The sequence below is a fragment of the Mirounga angustirostris genome, unplaced genomic scaffold (genome assembly GCF_029215605.1).
Source record: "Mirounga angustirostris isolate CCGP_5_RB_7025 unplaced genomic scaffold, mMirAng1.0.hap1 SCAF_4, whole genome shotgun sequence".
In the NCBI taxonomy this organism is placed as follows: domain Eukaryota; kingdom Metazoa; phylum Chordata; class Mammalia; order Carnivora; family Phocidae; genus Mirounga; species Mirounga angustirostris.
In genome coordinates, this window is record NW_026991712.1 from 185,851,216 (window position 1) to 185,865,041 (window position 13,826).

Here is a 13,826-nt window from a genome sequence, read left to right on the forward strand (position 1 = left end):
GAAGCTTTGGAAGGTTGCACGTATCCTTGGAGGGAAGGCTGCTCTTTGCTTCCTCGTGCGGCAGCCACATCCTGACCAGTCAGCCCCCTCACCCACCCCCTGAGGCCTCAGCTGTCACTCCCCACGACCAACACCGGGGGTTTCCCATTCTCATCTGACTTGGCCACTCCCTAACAGGTGCCTCTTCCCACTCTTCTTGGCTTCCTGGACCAGCCGTCAACTCACTGCCAAGCCTCTTATTAAGCCTTCTTTGCTGGGCCCTGGCCTCCACCTGACCTCCAAACATGGAGATGCCCCAGAGTGTCCTTTCTGAACACACTCTCCCTGCTGGTGAGCTCATCTACTTCCCAGGGTCAAAGGCCACCTGCACCCGATGTGCTTCCTCTCTCCAGCTTGGACCTGGAGTCTACATCCGGTCCCCACCTCTACCCATTGTCCATGTGTGCACTGCCCAGGCCTCTGGAATTTTATGTGCCTGGAGTGGATCTCTCGCCTTCTCCCTCAAACCCTCCTCAGCTTGCCAGCTCCTATCTGGTAAAGGACACCATGCTAACTTCCCTTGCGTGTAGCCCAAGTCCAAATCCTAGGAGTCTTTGGAGACCCTCAACCCTTGATCTCTTTATAGGTCTGCAACTCTCACATAAATCATATCTTTCTTCCTCTCTGGGAAATAGGTGACACGAATGAACTTCAAATAGTAAGCAAGTCACCGCGTGATGATATGAAACAAACATGGAATGCTTGCTGGAAATCCCTATCTTTTGCCACAAAGAGCAAAGGGTTACCTGCCCACGGAACCAGACTCAGGTCAAAGAGCAGCATTTCCAGTGGCCCTCACCTTTGGCAATAATTTCTGCTCCAAGGAAGTTCAGAACGGAGGTGATCCCACAAGGATTAGATCTCGTCGTCATGGGGTAAGGCTGCCCTGGATAAAAGTTATGGGTCCTTTGGTGGCTCTACCTCTCTTGTCCTCTAATCGTGCCTCCTAGCTTATTTGAAAAGATCCCAAATTAGGCCTGGCTCAGGGAAGAAATGCAGTCCTTACTTGAGGAAGGTTCTAGAATAGTCAGCTTTACACCCAATTCACCCGCAAGCCTGGAATATTTCCGGAAGCTTACCCTTCCCTGCAACTCTCCCAGACTTTCAGGCCTTCTTCCTGGGCCTCACTGAAGCCAAGCTTTATCCCACCTCTGCGTCTGCCTTTGCTGGTCCTTCTACCTGCAATGCTCCCAGGCCAGATTTTTGCAGGGCTGGCTCCGCTTTTGATCCAGGTCTCAGCTGAGCTCCCCTAGGAGGCCTTCCTTCCTTGACTCCCTCAATTTAAAGAAAACCCCACTGGTTTCTACCAAGCTGCCCCGTTTTGCTTTATGGCACTTGTCACTGGAGTTATCTTGGGTACCTATTTTGTTCATTCCAGGGACACATGTCATGAGGCTGCCACAGGACAGGGCAGAGCGGTGAAAGGAGCAGATCCCTGCCATCCCAGAGCTTGGTTCCACCGGGGCCCGGCTGGCAAACCAACACACACGCACATAAGCAAGAACTTCTCTGAACACGGCGCATGCTCTTGATCTGTCCCCTTGTTTGCGCTGGGAGCCTCCCTGGAAGTTTGCTCCAAGAAGCTGGGAGGGCTCACTACCTCCCAAGCACCGGTGGGCCGCCCAGTTGCTAGCTGTTGAGTGAGTAACTGTGGGGGTGAGTGAGACGGGCAGCGAGACCAGGGGCCCTGTGCTGTCTCCTCACACATGGCCTCGGCTGGTCCATTTGCCAGATGGGCCAGGGAGGCTCAGCAGGGAGCTCCATCTGAGGTCACCCACAGTGAGATGCACGCAGAGCTGGACAAGACCCAGGGCTTCCAGGCTCCTCATTCATTCAACAAACACAGTGTGTCAGGCACAGGGCGGCAGACGAGGTCTGCTGTCATTAGTTGGGGAGACATCATAGGAGAATGCCCCAGGATGCATGGAGTGTAATGCCAGGGGTGATAAGGAGGCCAGGGAAAATAAGGCAGTGTGAGGAAGAGCGGGAGCTGGGGGGTGTGCATGCTGCTGGGCAAGTTACAATCTGAAGGAGGCTCTGGGCAGGACTTACTGCGGAGGGGAGGTGGAGCAAAGCCTTGAGGGAAGGGAGAGAGCAGCTGAAGGGCTCTCTGGGGAGAGTTCTAGGCAGCAGGAACAGCCAGTGGGAGGTTGGGGGGCACCAGCCTGTGGTAGGAGCCCAAGGAGGCTCTGGAGGTGGAATGGAGTGGGGATGGGGGAGCCTCGCAGGTGAGGCATGGGGGCAGGCCAGAGGGAGGAGGGCCCCCAGGCCATTAGAAGGAAATGGCCTCCCCTATCAGTGAGCAGGGAGCCTGTGGGCAGTCCAGGGGTCTGATTTGCATTCTCAAAGGTGGGCAGAGCTGGACGGGAAGAGGGCCAGGGTCAGGGGAGACCTGAGAGATTAGGAACTGGAGCAGGAGTGGGAGATAGGCCTGGAGAGGGGGTACAGTTTCATCAAGGCCACGCAGGGGGCCCAGGGGACCTCAGCTGCTCAGTAAGCCTCTGTGAAGTGCTGTCTGTCCCTCAGTCAGCACCCGCAGCAGGGACATCTGTCTGGCTCACTGATTTATCCCTGGCCCTTAGAATATTGCCTTGCGCAGAGTAGAAGCTCCATAAAGATTGGTTGAATAAGTCGATCTGTAACCTGGGTTACTTATAGAGCTACTGCCTGGGCTGGTTATAAGGCTCAGATGACCGGGTGGTGCTACGCACTTAGTAAGCACTCGGCAGGTAGGAGCTCATCCGAGTTTATCCTGACTCCTGGCCAGGGCATTTTCCAATCTCTGTCCCAGGGCAGGGCAAGCCTCAGGCAAAGGAGACACTTGCAGAGAGGTGCAGCTGATACGGATCTTAGGGCAGACTGATTTTCCAGTTTGCTATGAAGGGCAGAGCACAGGGGCCCCAGAAGAAGGAAGAGCCCGGAGCCCCTCCATCATTCTCCCCAGCCTTGAAGCTCGAGCCCAGGGGTCTAGGCCGAGCCTGGGGCTCCCCTCCAGCTGCACAGACCCCAGGTAAGCACACGGTGGGTCCCGGCATCCTGCCGGCAAGGCGGTAAGGAGCTCCGAGGCTACCTGCTCCTTGCCCCTTCTCTGTCTGCCCTGACTGGAGGTCTGGATACCTGGCTCCCCTCCACCGACCACGAGTGCTCCTGGCCAGGAGGGCCGACCCCACTGACTCCATCTCCCTGAGACCCAGGGCCTGAAACAGCCCCAGCCCAGTTCCTGTCAGCCTCCATGCCGCCCACTTAGGGACCCTCCTTCTGCAGGGAGGATCCCCATGGGGCAATAGCCCCAGAGGTCACTGTAGCAACTCCTCCACCTCTGGAAGGATTTGCCCAATGGATGGGGATAGAGTGGACAAGGGGCAGGTGGGTGCAGGGTGTTCCTGCAATCTCAAGCCTCTTCTAACACCCCAAGGTGCAGCCTGGCCCGAGCAAGCCTGCCCCCGACCCCCCGCCTTGGTCCAGCCCTCCAGCCCCTCTGCAGCTTGTCATTGCCACGGCCCACAGCCTCCCGGGGCGGGATCGAGTTTCTCACTGGTAGATCTGGGAGCCCTTCCTCCCTCACCGACTGCCAGGGAGAGCTGAGGCCTTATGAATAATTCACCACACCTCACAGCAGGTCTGGGAGGCTCACGAGAGTGAAAGCGTGGGCCACAGCCTCCACAAGCAGGCTGCCTGGGTCCCCGGATTGAGCCCTGCGGCCTGGGGCAGCCTGAGCCTCTGCCCTCTCCATATGCAGCCTTGGGGTTCCCAGCCTTAGAGAGCAGGAGTCTCTACCCCCAAGACAGGAGGCTACATGGGCATTGGCCTCCAACTCCCAGAAGGCCCCACTCCAGTTCCCAGCCGCCCCCTCCTGCCTGAGCCCAGCCTGGCAACCTCACAAAAGCACCTTCTTATCAGCCAGGTCACACGCTGCAGCGGGAATGGGCCCAAGTCTTCTGACCACCTCTGTGAGATTCATAGAGGCCTCTGAAGGGCTGATGGCTCATCAGCCCAGGCCACCTGGCCTCAGAGGTGGCATCAGGGCCCAGTCACTGCCAGCACCTGGCATGGCCTGAGAGGGGTCAGGGTTCCCACGGCACAGCTAGTCTTCCTAAGGCTGGGACCCCAGCTCATACAGGGCTCTGGCTCATCCTAGGCCCCAGGCTTTTCAGTGAGGAGGGGTTCAGGGGCAGCCTGGGGCTTCGCCCCTCCCCCTCCTGCCCAAGTTCCTCATCAGCACTTCCAGGGGTGGGCTTGGAGTCCTGTCTCAGTTTACACCATTTGGGCTAAGTTGGCATCGCCATTAGCCCGGCTTTGGGGGGCCCGTTACGTGTGATGGGGAAGGCTTATGGGAGCAGAAGGGTCACCACAGGCCATCCTCCCCTCTCAGGACCTCAGTGTCCTCTATGTGAAGTGAGGGGGTGGGACAGGGGCATTCGAGTCACCACAGTGGGGCTGCAGGCCTGTCTCAGGGGCCGCTACCTGGCCTCAACCTGGAGAGTCCGAGTCGGGAATCTGGGACCAAGCCCGCCAACCGTGCTGACGGTTATCAGGTTGGGAGCCTGCATCTCGGGGGGCCTCCTACTCTAAATCACTGCCTTCAATGTGACCCAAAGCCTAGCTTGTCCGGAGCGAAGAACTCATGCCGAAGTGCCACCAAGTGGCGTCTGGCGGGGATGGCTGTGAGGAGAACCTCTGGCCCTGTGGCACACCTGCGGGGCTCCCACTAACCAAACCCGGGAACTCCTTGCTCAGCAAGATGACTGCAGGCCGGCCTGGGGGCTCTCAGCACTGCCCTTCATCACCCCAGGGTGCCTGGGCCCAAGAGGCTGCCGGCTGTCGCCACCCTGCCACAAGGCCCTGGGGCCAGGCTGGCCTCCTGCCTGCTCCCTGGGAGCCCGGGCCCTGCAGGCTCCCACAGGCCTGGAGCCAGTGGTGAGGACTGACCCCCTTACCTCGTGGCTGCTCTCCTCCCGCGGCTCGGTCTTCTGTCACCACTTAATGTCCCAGGCACCCACTTGGACTGACAAAGGTCACCGGTCAGAGCCCCCATTCGTCAGGTGGGGACTATTGTCCCACTCCCTCAGACACACCCCCAGGACCCCTGTGTCCTCTCAGATGCACCTAAGACCTGGTTCCCTCCCTCCCCCAGGACCCCCCAGGATTTCCCTGCTCTACATTGAGCCCCATTCTTCCCCATGCTCACACCCCACCCTGGGGAGCTCCCAGCCCACTGCTCAGCTGCTTTCTCAAACCTGCCACTCAGGCTGAGGACCCTGGGAGATTTGGGGGCCCCACCTCCCCTGCTAGAGGGAATGGGCTGAGGGGTCACAGGAAATGACAAGTTGCTCTCTGGGTGGTCTAGTCAGCAGGCTGTGGGGCTAGGAGGTGGGGTGGGGGTCTGGGCAGGAGGTCCTCTCCCTTCACTGCTCCTCCTCCTTCTTGACTAGGGGTCTAGGAAATTCTCCCATATCTTCACTCCTACCCCTGATTTAAAGATTTTTATTTAGCTATTTATTTGAGAGAGAGAGCGAGAGCAAGCGAGAGAGAACACGAACAGGGTGAGGGCGTGAGGGGCAGAGGGAGAAGCAGGCTCTTCACTGAGCAGGGAGCCTAATGAGGGGCTCGATCCCGGAACTCCGGGATCATGACCTAAGCCCAAGGCAGACACTTAACCGACTGAGCCACCCAGGCGCCCCTATCCTATCTCCCATTTAAGATGGTCCTGCAAATTGGCACAGGCCAGAGCTCAGGAGAGCCACCTGCTGCAGGCTGGAAAGCTTCCTGGAGAGGAGCAGGTGATCTTGGCCCGCATGCCCAGCCTCCCAGGTGTAGCCGCGTGCTGGGCATGAGAGCATCTGCCTGCCAAGCTCTGGGGCAAGTGGCTGTGGGCAGCCTTCCAGGAAGGGAACAATTTCAGCTTGGGTGGGAACCATCTCTGGCCAAGGGGATGGCCCAGAAGCAGAAATTCTCCCAGAATGCTGGAGGGGCAGCTTTCAGGCATTCCCCAGAGCCCTGGCCCACACCACCCAGAAGACAGGCGAGGAGGGGTGTCCTTACTCAGGATGGTGCCCGATGAGAAGCCTCAGGGAGGGGAAGTCTCCTTTGGCGGCAGCATAATGCGCAGGCAGAGCGCCTGTTTCTGTGGCCACGGCGGGGTCCGCACCGCCATGACGCAGCAGCCAGTCCACCAGCTCAGGGTGGCCGAAGCGCGCAGCCAGGTGCAGGACTGTGGCACCAGAATTGTCTTTGTCCTGTGGGAGAAGAGCCCGTTAGTCCTTCTTGCATCCCACCAGCCACGGGGGCCGTTCTGTCCTTGGACCCCTGACTGGCCCTCTTTGAACCGTGCTGGGCTTCCCGAGGCCTGCAGGTCATGATGGAAAGGCTCGCGTATAGTAGGCTTTTAGGACATGGCATTCTTGGGCTCCCTGGCAACTGTCACCCAGATGCTCAGGGAACACCTGAAGGAGTGAGCGAGGGTGGCTGGGGCGGGAAAGCTGGGCTGTAGCGGTGGTACCAGGCTAGCCTCAGGACTGTGGGGGCACCCCCTGCGTCTAACCCTCGGCCCCTTCCTCTCCCTCTCCACCTCCCCAGGTGTCACATGAAAAGAGGTCTCCAGGTTGGTGGACCTCCAATAACTCAACATCAGTGTGGGGAACGGCCCCTGCCTGGGCCCCCAGCAGACTCCCTGCTCCTGGCCCAGGGAACAGGCTGTGTTCTCACTCTGTGGAGGAGGAAGCTTCTGGGTACTGGAGGCAGGGCCTGGACAGTCAGCCAATGGTGGTCGGTGTGGACTAGTGGCAGCCCCTGGGAGGGGCTTGGGCTAGACCCTCTCCCAGGCACCCCAGAGGGGGCAGGCCGATGGTCTGGGCCCCAAAGTACCAAGTATGTCATCCATGACCATCCAGGTGTGTGTGTCTGTTGCAGGAGGGGGCTGGCAGGTGCTGCTTACATTACCTGGGCAAGGAGGAGAATCACAGAGAACCCACAAGTCTGGACTCAGAGGCTGGCAGGTCTGGGTGAGTGGGCACCAGTGTGGGAACAAGCACGAGTACCCAGAGCCAAGCAGGTGGGATAATGGAGAGGTGGGCAGGGGCACAGGGATGGGGCAGCAGTGGGCGGGGGCATGGTTTACTAGGATCAGGGAAGGGAAGCCCCTCTGCCCACAGAGAGGCACTGGGGGGAAAGGTGTGGCCAAGGCGGCTGGAGGAAGGTGAATCTCAGAGGCTCTTGAAAAACAGGTGAGAGGAAAAGAGGGGACAGAGGGGACAGGGGCCTGGAGCCACGACTAGTAAGTCATCAGTCAGGCTATGGGGGTGGTTGTGGGGCTAGGAAGGAGGCAGCCAGAAGGTGAGGCAGCTGAGGACAACATTGGGACTCCTCTGTGCGCCAAACGCCTAGTCTATCCCCCTGAGCCCAGACCTCTGTGAGGGTGGGGAGGGGGCAATAAGGAGAAGACCCAGGCCTATGGGCTCTGGCCTGTCCCCAAGGCTCTAACAGCTGTGTAGGCCCCAGGAGCCTCACGTGCTGTGGCCCACACCCTAAAGCTGCTTATCGCTGGGCTGAGCAGGGCTGGGGATCGAGGTCATCCTCCCCACAGACACACTTCTGCCCTGAGCTTGCTGGGGCTCGAGGGAGGGAGACTTGATAAGCTGGGCACAAGGCCACCTGTTCCCCCACCTCCTCTGCAGTGGCTAGGGAGGCTTCCGGCCAAGCCTGGACATTGGACATTAGCATGCCATCCCCCAAATGAGTGGGCACAGACCATGTGCCAGGAAGTCCTGATAACAGAGCCAGCCAGGAGATAAGGGGTGGCCATCTCCCAGGAAGTGTCAGAAGAGGGACCTTGCCATCCTGAGAGCGAAGTGGGGGGATAGGGTCTGGTCATCCTTAGGGTACAACCAACCAGCTCAGAGTCACCCCTGCCTCCTCTCCTACATCCAGTTAGCCCAGCGGTCTTGCTAAGTGGAAAGTCAGTTCTGGTTCCTTCCTCCAGTTGCTTTTCCCCCACAACTAGGATATCATCCAAATTCCTAAGCCCAGCCTCTGGTGGCTTCTCTCCCTTCCCCCCTCCTTGCTGATCCTGCCACAGGACAAGAATGTGTACGCCTCAGGGCTTTGCACTTCTTGTTCCTTGTGCTTAGAACTCTCTGATCAGCACCTGGCCACCTCCTTCTCATCATCCAGGACTCCCCATAGAGGTCACTCACTCCTCGCCAAGGAGCCCAAGGAGCTAGCTCTCTGACACCCCTCCACCACAAGCCCTGGCAAGACTGACCCCGGGGTTGCTGTCCACTGCCCCCAGGGACTGGCAGCTCCGGGAGATCAGGAGCACACCTGAGTCCCCAGGCCTAGTACCTGTTGGATGCTCTATTGCCCACAGGAGCAAGCAGGAGAGCTGCACATCAGAACCTGAGTTGCCCCACCTCCAGCTCAGGAGGGACCAGGTTTATATCAGCCTGAGGGTCACTGAGCGAGACCAGGCGGGTCTCAGGGCAGGAAGACTCAGGCTGGGCTGGAGAAGCAACTCACAGCTGGAAGGCAGGAAGGTGCTGATGTCCCAGGGTCAGCTAAGGTCCCGGGGAGGCCTCATTTGCCACCCCCATCACCCCTGCCCCATGTCCTGGCCTTGGGGACACCTGCGTCTGGGCCTGGGGTGGACTGTAGGACTTTGCCCACCCCTCTTCCAGACCTGATCCCAGAAGATCTGAGCTTCTGATTCTGTGCCCCGCCCACTCTCCAGGACTCCCGTGGATCAGTGCTTTGCTTCTCCCCCCACCCCCACCCCCACCTCCCATCCCGGCTTAAATACTGGCGCAGGTAAGCCCAATTCCCTCCGGCTCCGCATTACCCAGTGCTCTTCTAGACAGTGGCCCCAGCTTGCCGGGGCGTCTTCCCCCGGGCACTGTCGACCTGGGGAACCCACCGCACCCCAAGCCCTCTGGACGGAGCTCAAAAGCAAGCTCATTCGGGAGGTACCCAATCTCACCCACCCGTGAGCCACGGGGGCTCTAGGCCAGAGCTCTCCCCGGGGGAGGAAGCCGCAGGGCGCGCAGTGAGCGGCGCAGACCCACCTGCACTCCGCAGCCGCCCTGCGAGAGCAGCCACTGCAGGCAGGCGAGGTGGCCAGTGGCGGCGGCGTCGTGGGCCGGCGTGGCGCCGTTGCGCGCGCGGGCCGCGGCGGGCAGGGCGGCCTCCTCCACCAGGAAGCGCAGACAGTGCAGCTTGCCGGCGCGGGCAGCGTGGTGCACCGGCAGCGCGTCCAGCGGGTCCCGCAGCGAGGCCTTCAGCAGGCCGGCGGCGTGCAGGGACTTGAGCACGTCCAGGTCGCCCTGCCGCGCCGCCTGCAGCGCCCGCTCCAGGGCCATGGTGCCGCCCGCGGCGCCGCGACCCCCCGCTCAGCGCGTTCCCCCGGGCGCCATGCACCTGTCCCGGGCCAGCGGAGAGCCCGCGCGCGGCCGTCGGGGCCCTGCGGCTCGGGGAGGCGGAGCGGCCGCCTGCCGGGTCTCTGGCCCTCACCGCCTCGCCCGCTCCGCTCCGCCTCCGTCTCCGCCGCGCTCTGGGCCTGGGGGCCCCCGCGGGCGCCCGGCTTAAGCCTGGGGCCCGCCCCCCGCGCCGCCTCAGCCCCGCCCCCGCCGCGCCGCCCCGCGGGCTGCGTGGCCGCGCCGAGGGCCGGACTCCGGCTAGGACGGCAAGTGCGCCCAGGGACTTCTCTCCTGATTTAGCTCACGTATAACAGAGACCGCGGAGGGAGGCCAAACGGTTCGAATTTGAGAGCCGTCCAGGCGCTGGCGAGCGGAGCCCCCAAACGAATTAATTCATCAACCCAGTGCCCACGACATGCTGTTCCAGGCCCTGGGGACACAAGCCAGCAAACAAGTACTCTCTGCCATTGCAGAGAGTGACGAGTGTCACCAGAACAGGAATACGGGGTTAGAGAGAGAGTTGTAGGCACTGCGTGGGTGGTTAGGGAAAGGTGCATCTGAGGAGGTGTGGTGGGCTGGGCTTTGAATGGTAAGAAGGGGCATTCCAGGCAGACCAGACTGCAAGGGCAAAGACCCTGTGGCAGGAACAGGCCACACAAGTCCCTGAGGGGCTCCGGGTCTGTGCCAAAGTGGGAGCAACAGGTGCTGGGCCCTCAGCCTTCTGCGGTTCCTCCAGGCCCCAGAGCCTCCTGGAGGCAGGAGAAAGAGGAGGAAAAGGCAGGAATGCCTGGGACACTCAGGTTTCTGGATCCAGAGGCTGTGGGGCTCAGAGAGCACCCAGAGCCTCTGTCTGGGGTGGGGAGAGTCAATGGTGAGCTTGAGGGCCTGGGGCTGGCAAACAGGGAGAATGGAAAGTAGGAATGCAAAGGCTGGGGGCAGTGGGGAGATGCACCAGAGCAGTCACCCAGGGAGCAGAGCCAGGACCCTCCTCTGAGGGCTCAGGAAGGTTCCAGGACAGCAGCGGGGCGGGAGAACACACAGGCGCCAAACCAGCCTACCTGCATAGCCTGAAGCCTTCCATGGGAGCTGGAGGGTGGCAGAGTCATGGACAGGAGGAGGAACTGCCAGGAGGCGGGGGCTGCATAGCTCTGGGAGCACAGTCAGCACGCCCTGTGAAGTTGAAACAGCCTGTGTCCTTCCTCGCCCTCCCCCATCTGCCCACTGGAGCCCTGTGAGGGCCTGGCCCTGGGCTGTTTCACCCAGCACCTAGCCAGCCCCAGCTCAGGGAGGCCTGAGCTGTAGAAATGCTACAGAGTGAGCCTGCTTTCTAGAACAGTGGGAGTCCTATTGCGGGCCTCTGGGTCTGCCACCTGGTGGCGCTGTGCACTATTGCCTCCAGGGCTCCAAGGTGCCCCGATTAACCAGGGCTGCTGTGCCTGCACAGCCTGGCAGGTTGCCACCCACTTCCCAAGGGCCAGAGTAGCCTTGCTCCCTCCATGGGACCTGTGACAACTGGGCCTGGGACCCCTACCCAGTGGTTTGTGGACAAGGGGAGGGAGGAGTCTTATCCTGGAAGCCGCCATGCTTCAGTGGGCTCTTGATGTCCACTAGAGCTGCCCTTCTCTGGCACACCCAGGAGCAGGTACACCGTGGGCCCTACACGTGGCAGGGGTGCTGTGAAGACAGCGAGCTAAAACAGCTTGTCTTTGGTGTCCCTCCCCTGTGCCTCCTCTGTGACTAAAAGTCCTTGCAGTTCATGTTCTTCTCTCCCACGGTGGCTCCCTTGGTCCTGGACACCCTCATGTATCACATGGTTTTGTCATTTGGGGGCCAGATGGGGGTGATGTGCTGCCGCTGGGGCAGCAAGGCGGAGGAGACACCCCGAGCCTCTTCCGCCATAGATAGGTCACCTGTGAGCAGCTGTCCTTGCTGACTGGCTGACCGTCCTCTCAGACTCCTCTCAGAACACTGCCCACACTCAGGCTGAGACCCAGGTCCTCTGGGCTCCCCTGGGTCCACCAGGTCCAGCCCAGCAGCCCTAGAGAGTCCAGGCCAACAAGAACACATTTATGGAAGCCCTACCGCTTCCCAGACACGATGCTAAGCTTCACCTGCATATGTATATATATATATTTGAGCCTAAACACAGAGGCATTTATTGTTAGAAAGGGCAAATCTTACACTCAACTGGGTTGGGTTTTTTTTTTTTTTTAAAGATTTTATTTATTTATTTGACAGAGAGAGACACAGCAAGAGAGGGAACACAAGCAGGGGGAGTGGGAGAGGGAGAAGCAGGCTTCCTGCCGAGCAGGGAGCCCGCCGCGGGGCTCGATCCCAGGACCCTGGGGTCATGACCTGAGCTGAAGGCAGCCGTTTAATGACTGAGCCACCCAGGCGCCCCTCAACTGGGTTTTAACATCAAGGCATGAGAACAGAGATGCCCTGGCCTCCACAGGTCTTTGGCTCCCTCCAGTGCAGGGCTCAGTTCTACCAAGACCAGCTTGACCACAACCACTGTTCCCTCATCCCAGCAGCAACAGTTCAAGTCCCTTCCTGTTACCCAGCAGCTGGAGGGGACAGAGTATGACAGATTCTGGAATGCCATCTGCCGGAGCCCCACCTTCTCTAAACTTCTCTAAGCTTCAGGGAAACAGGAAAAAGTCCCAACAGTCGAACTGCATTTTCTGCAAAAGTTGGAGGGAGGTATGTGACATTCCTTTGCTCAACAAACAAAACAAAATCAACTGATTTGGTGACTTGATGCTGCAGAAGGATCTTGGAAGAATCAGGGAGCCCCCCTGGGGAATGGTGGGCAGGGAGAAACCCCAGGCACAGGAGTCCACATCAGAACCTCTGCTCAAAAGCTGGGGAGGCAGAGGGGCCAAGCCATTGAGGGAGGCGCTCCCTCCCCGGTTGTCCCAGGATTGTCTCTGGTCCCCAGTGCCAGGGCCCCAGATAGGCCTCAGTCCTCGGTCGCAGGTGAGGGAATGAGCTGCAGCTGGAAGTTCTCTTTCCAGAAGACACTGTTAAAAGCAAGGCCACTTTGCCAGCCAATGACCTGCCTTGTAGCTGGTCCCAGGAGAGTTCTGTGAGGAGAACCAGCCTGGAACTTCCTCGGTAGAGATGGCAAAGCTGATCAAATGCTTGGATTTGCTGTGGGCCCAGGACAGGTTCTGAGGCTGCCTTCTTAGCAGCAGGATCTGCTTTGGATGCATGACAAGATGAAGGTGTATTTACCTGAAATGGTGTTGTCATTTGCAGACTGCCCACCTGTGTGCCCATCAGTTTCTGTGATGCCCGCTTCATTAGCAGACAGAATGAGTGACACAAATGGCCACGGTGAAAGGCAATAATTTCATCTTCACCTGCATATTTGATCTCTACAGTGACACTATGAGAGGGGTACAACCACTATCCCCATTTTGCAGCTGGGGAAACTGAGGCACCAGGAGATTTGTTTGTTTCTATTTTTTAATGTATCTTGCCTGAGGTGACACAAATGCTTAGAGCACCTCCCTGTCTCCTCCAGATGTCAACTGCGCCCCCACCAGGATGCCTCCTCTCATCCCCCTGCTGGGCTCAGACCCTTCACCCACCCCATTCAGACCTCTCCCCCCAACTAAAGGGCAGGAACCAGGGGTGGAGTGTATCCTCACTGTACCCTTCCCTAAAGCCTGCACCCCCACACTCTGCCCACTCAGCTGTCTTACCTGTTTCCCTGATTATAATACTTCCTCCAGGTAACCAACAAACCCTCCAGAATCCTTTGATGGAAGGGAAAGTTGGAACCACCTGGTCAAAGACCTTCACAGCAAGGGAAAATGGAGAAGAAATTTAAACTTTGGAGGGGTGCCTGGGTGGCTCAGTCGTTAAGGGGCTGCCTTTGGCTCGGGTCATGATCCCAGCATCCTGGGATCGAGCCCCGCATCGGGTTCCCTGCTCAGCGGGAAGCCTGCTTCTCCCTCTCCCACTCCCCCTGCTTGTGTCCCCTCTCTCACTGTGTCTCTCTCTGTCAAATAAATAAATAAAATCTTAAAAAAAAAAAATTGGAGTAACTGTCACCGAAAAGGGCGTTTGCTTCCCCAACCCCACTCTCCTGTGGTCCACGGGCATGGAGGGGGATGTTCTAGGAGGACTCTTCCTCCCCAGACCTTTCCCTCAGGGTCTCTCAGCAAACATGCAGATGTTGGTGTAGGGTGGTCTCGTGGGCACAGAGCTAAGTCAGCCAGCATGTGTGTAGTGAGAGGGAACACGTGAGGCAGTAGTGATCCACTGAGTAATCCACAAAGTCCTTTTTGAAGCACTTAAAGAGCAATTGTTACCTTGGAGGAGGCTGGCCCATAGCTACTCTGGGCTCAGTGATGCCGGAGGGACAGGGGC

The 13,826-nt window shown here is 59.2% G+C and overlaps 1 protein-coding gene across 3 annotated transcripts in view; it reads right to left on the bottom strand.

Moving 5' to 3' along the window:
* The window catches only part of ESPN (espin), a 29,578-nt gene extending 20,189 nt beyond the window's left edge, over positions 1-9,389 (bottom strand). For all 3 annotated transcript variants that reach the window (XM_045898830.2, XM_045898829.2, XM_045898828.2), the window contains exons 1-2: positions 9,096-9,389; positions 6,082-6,275 (exon numbers count right to left, since the gene is read on the bottom strand). In XM_045898830.2, the coding sequence (XP_045754786.1) occupies positions 6,082-6,275; positions 9,096-9,389 (488 nt within the window). The remainder of the gene's footprint in view (positions 1-6,081; positions 6,276-9,095) is intronic.
* Between the last annotated feature and the right edge of the window lie 4,437 nt (positions 9,390-13,826).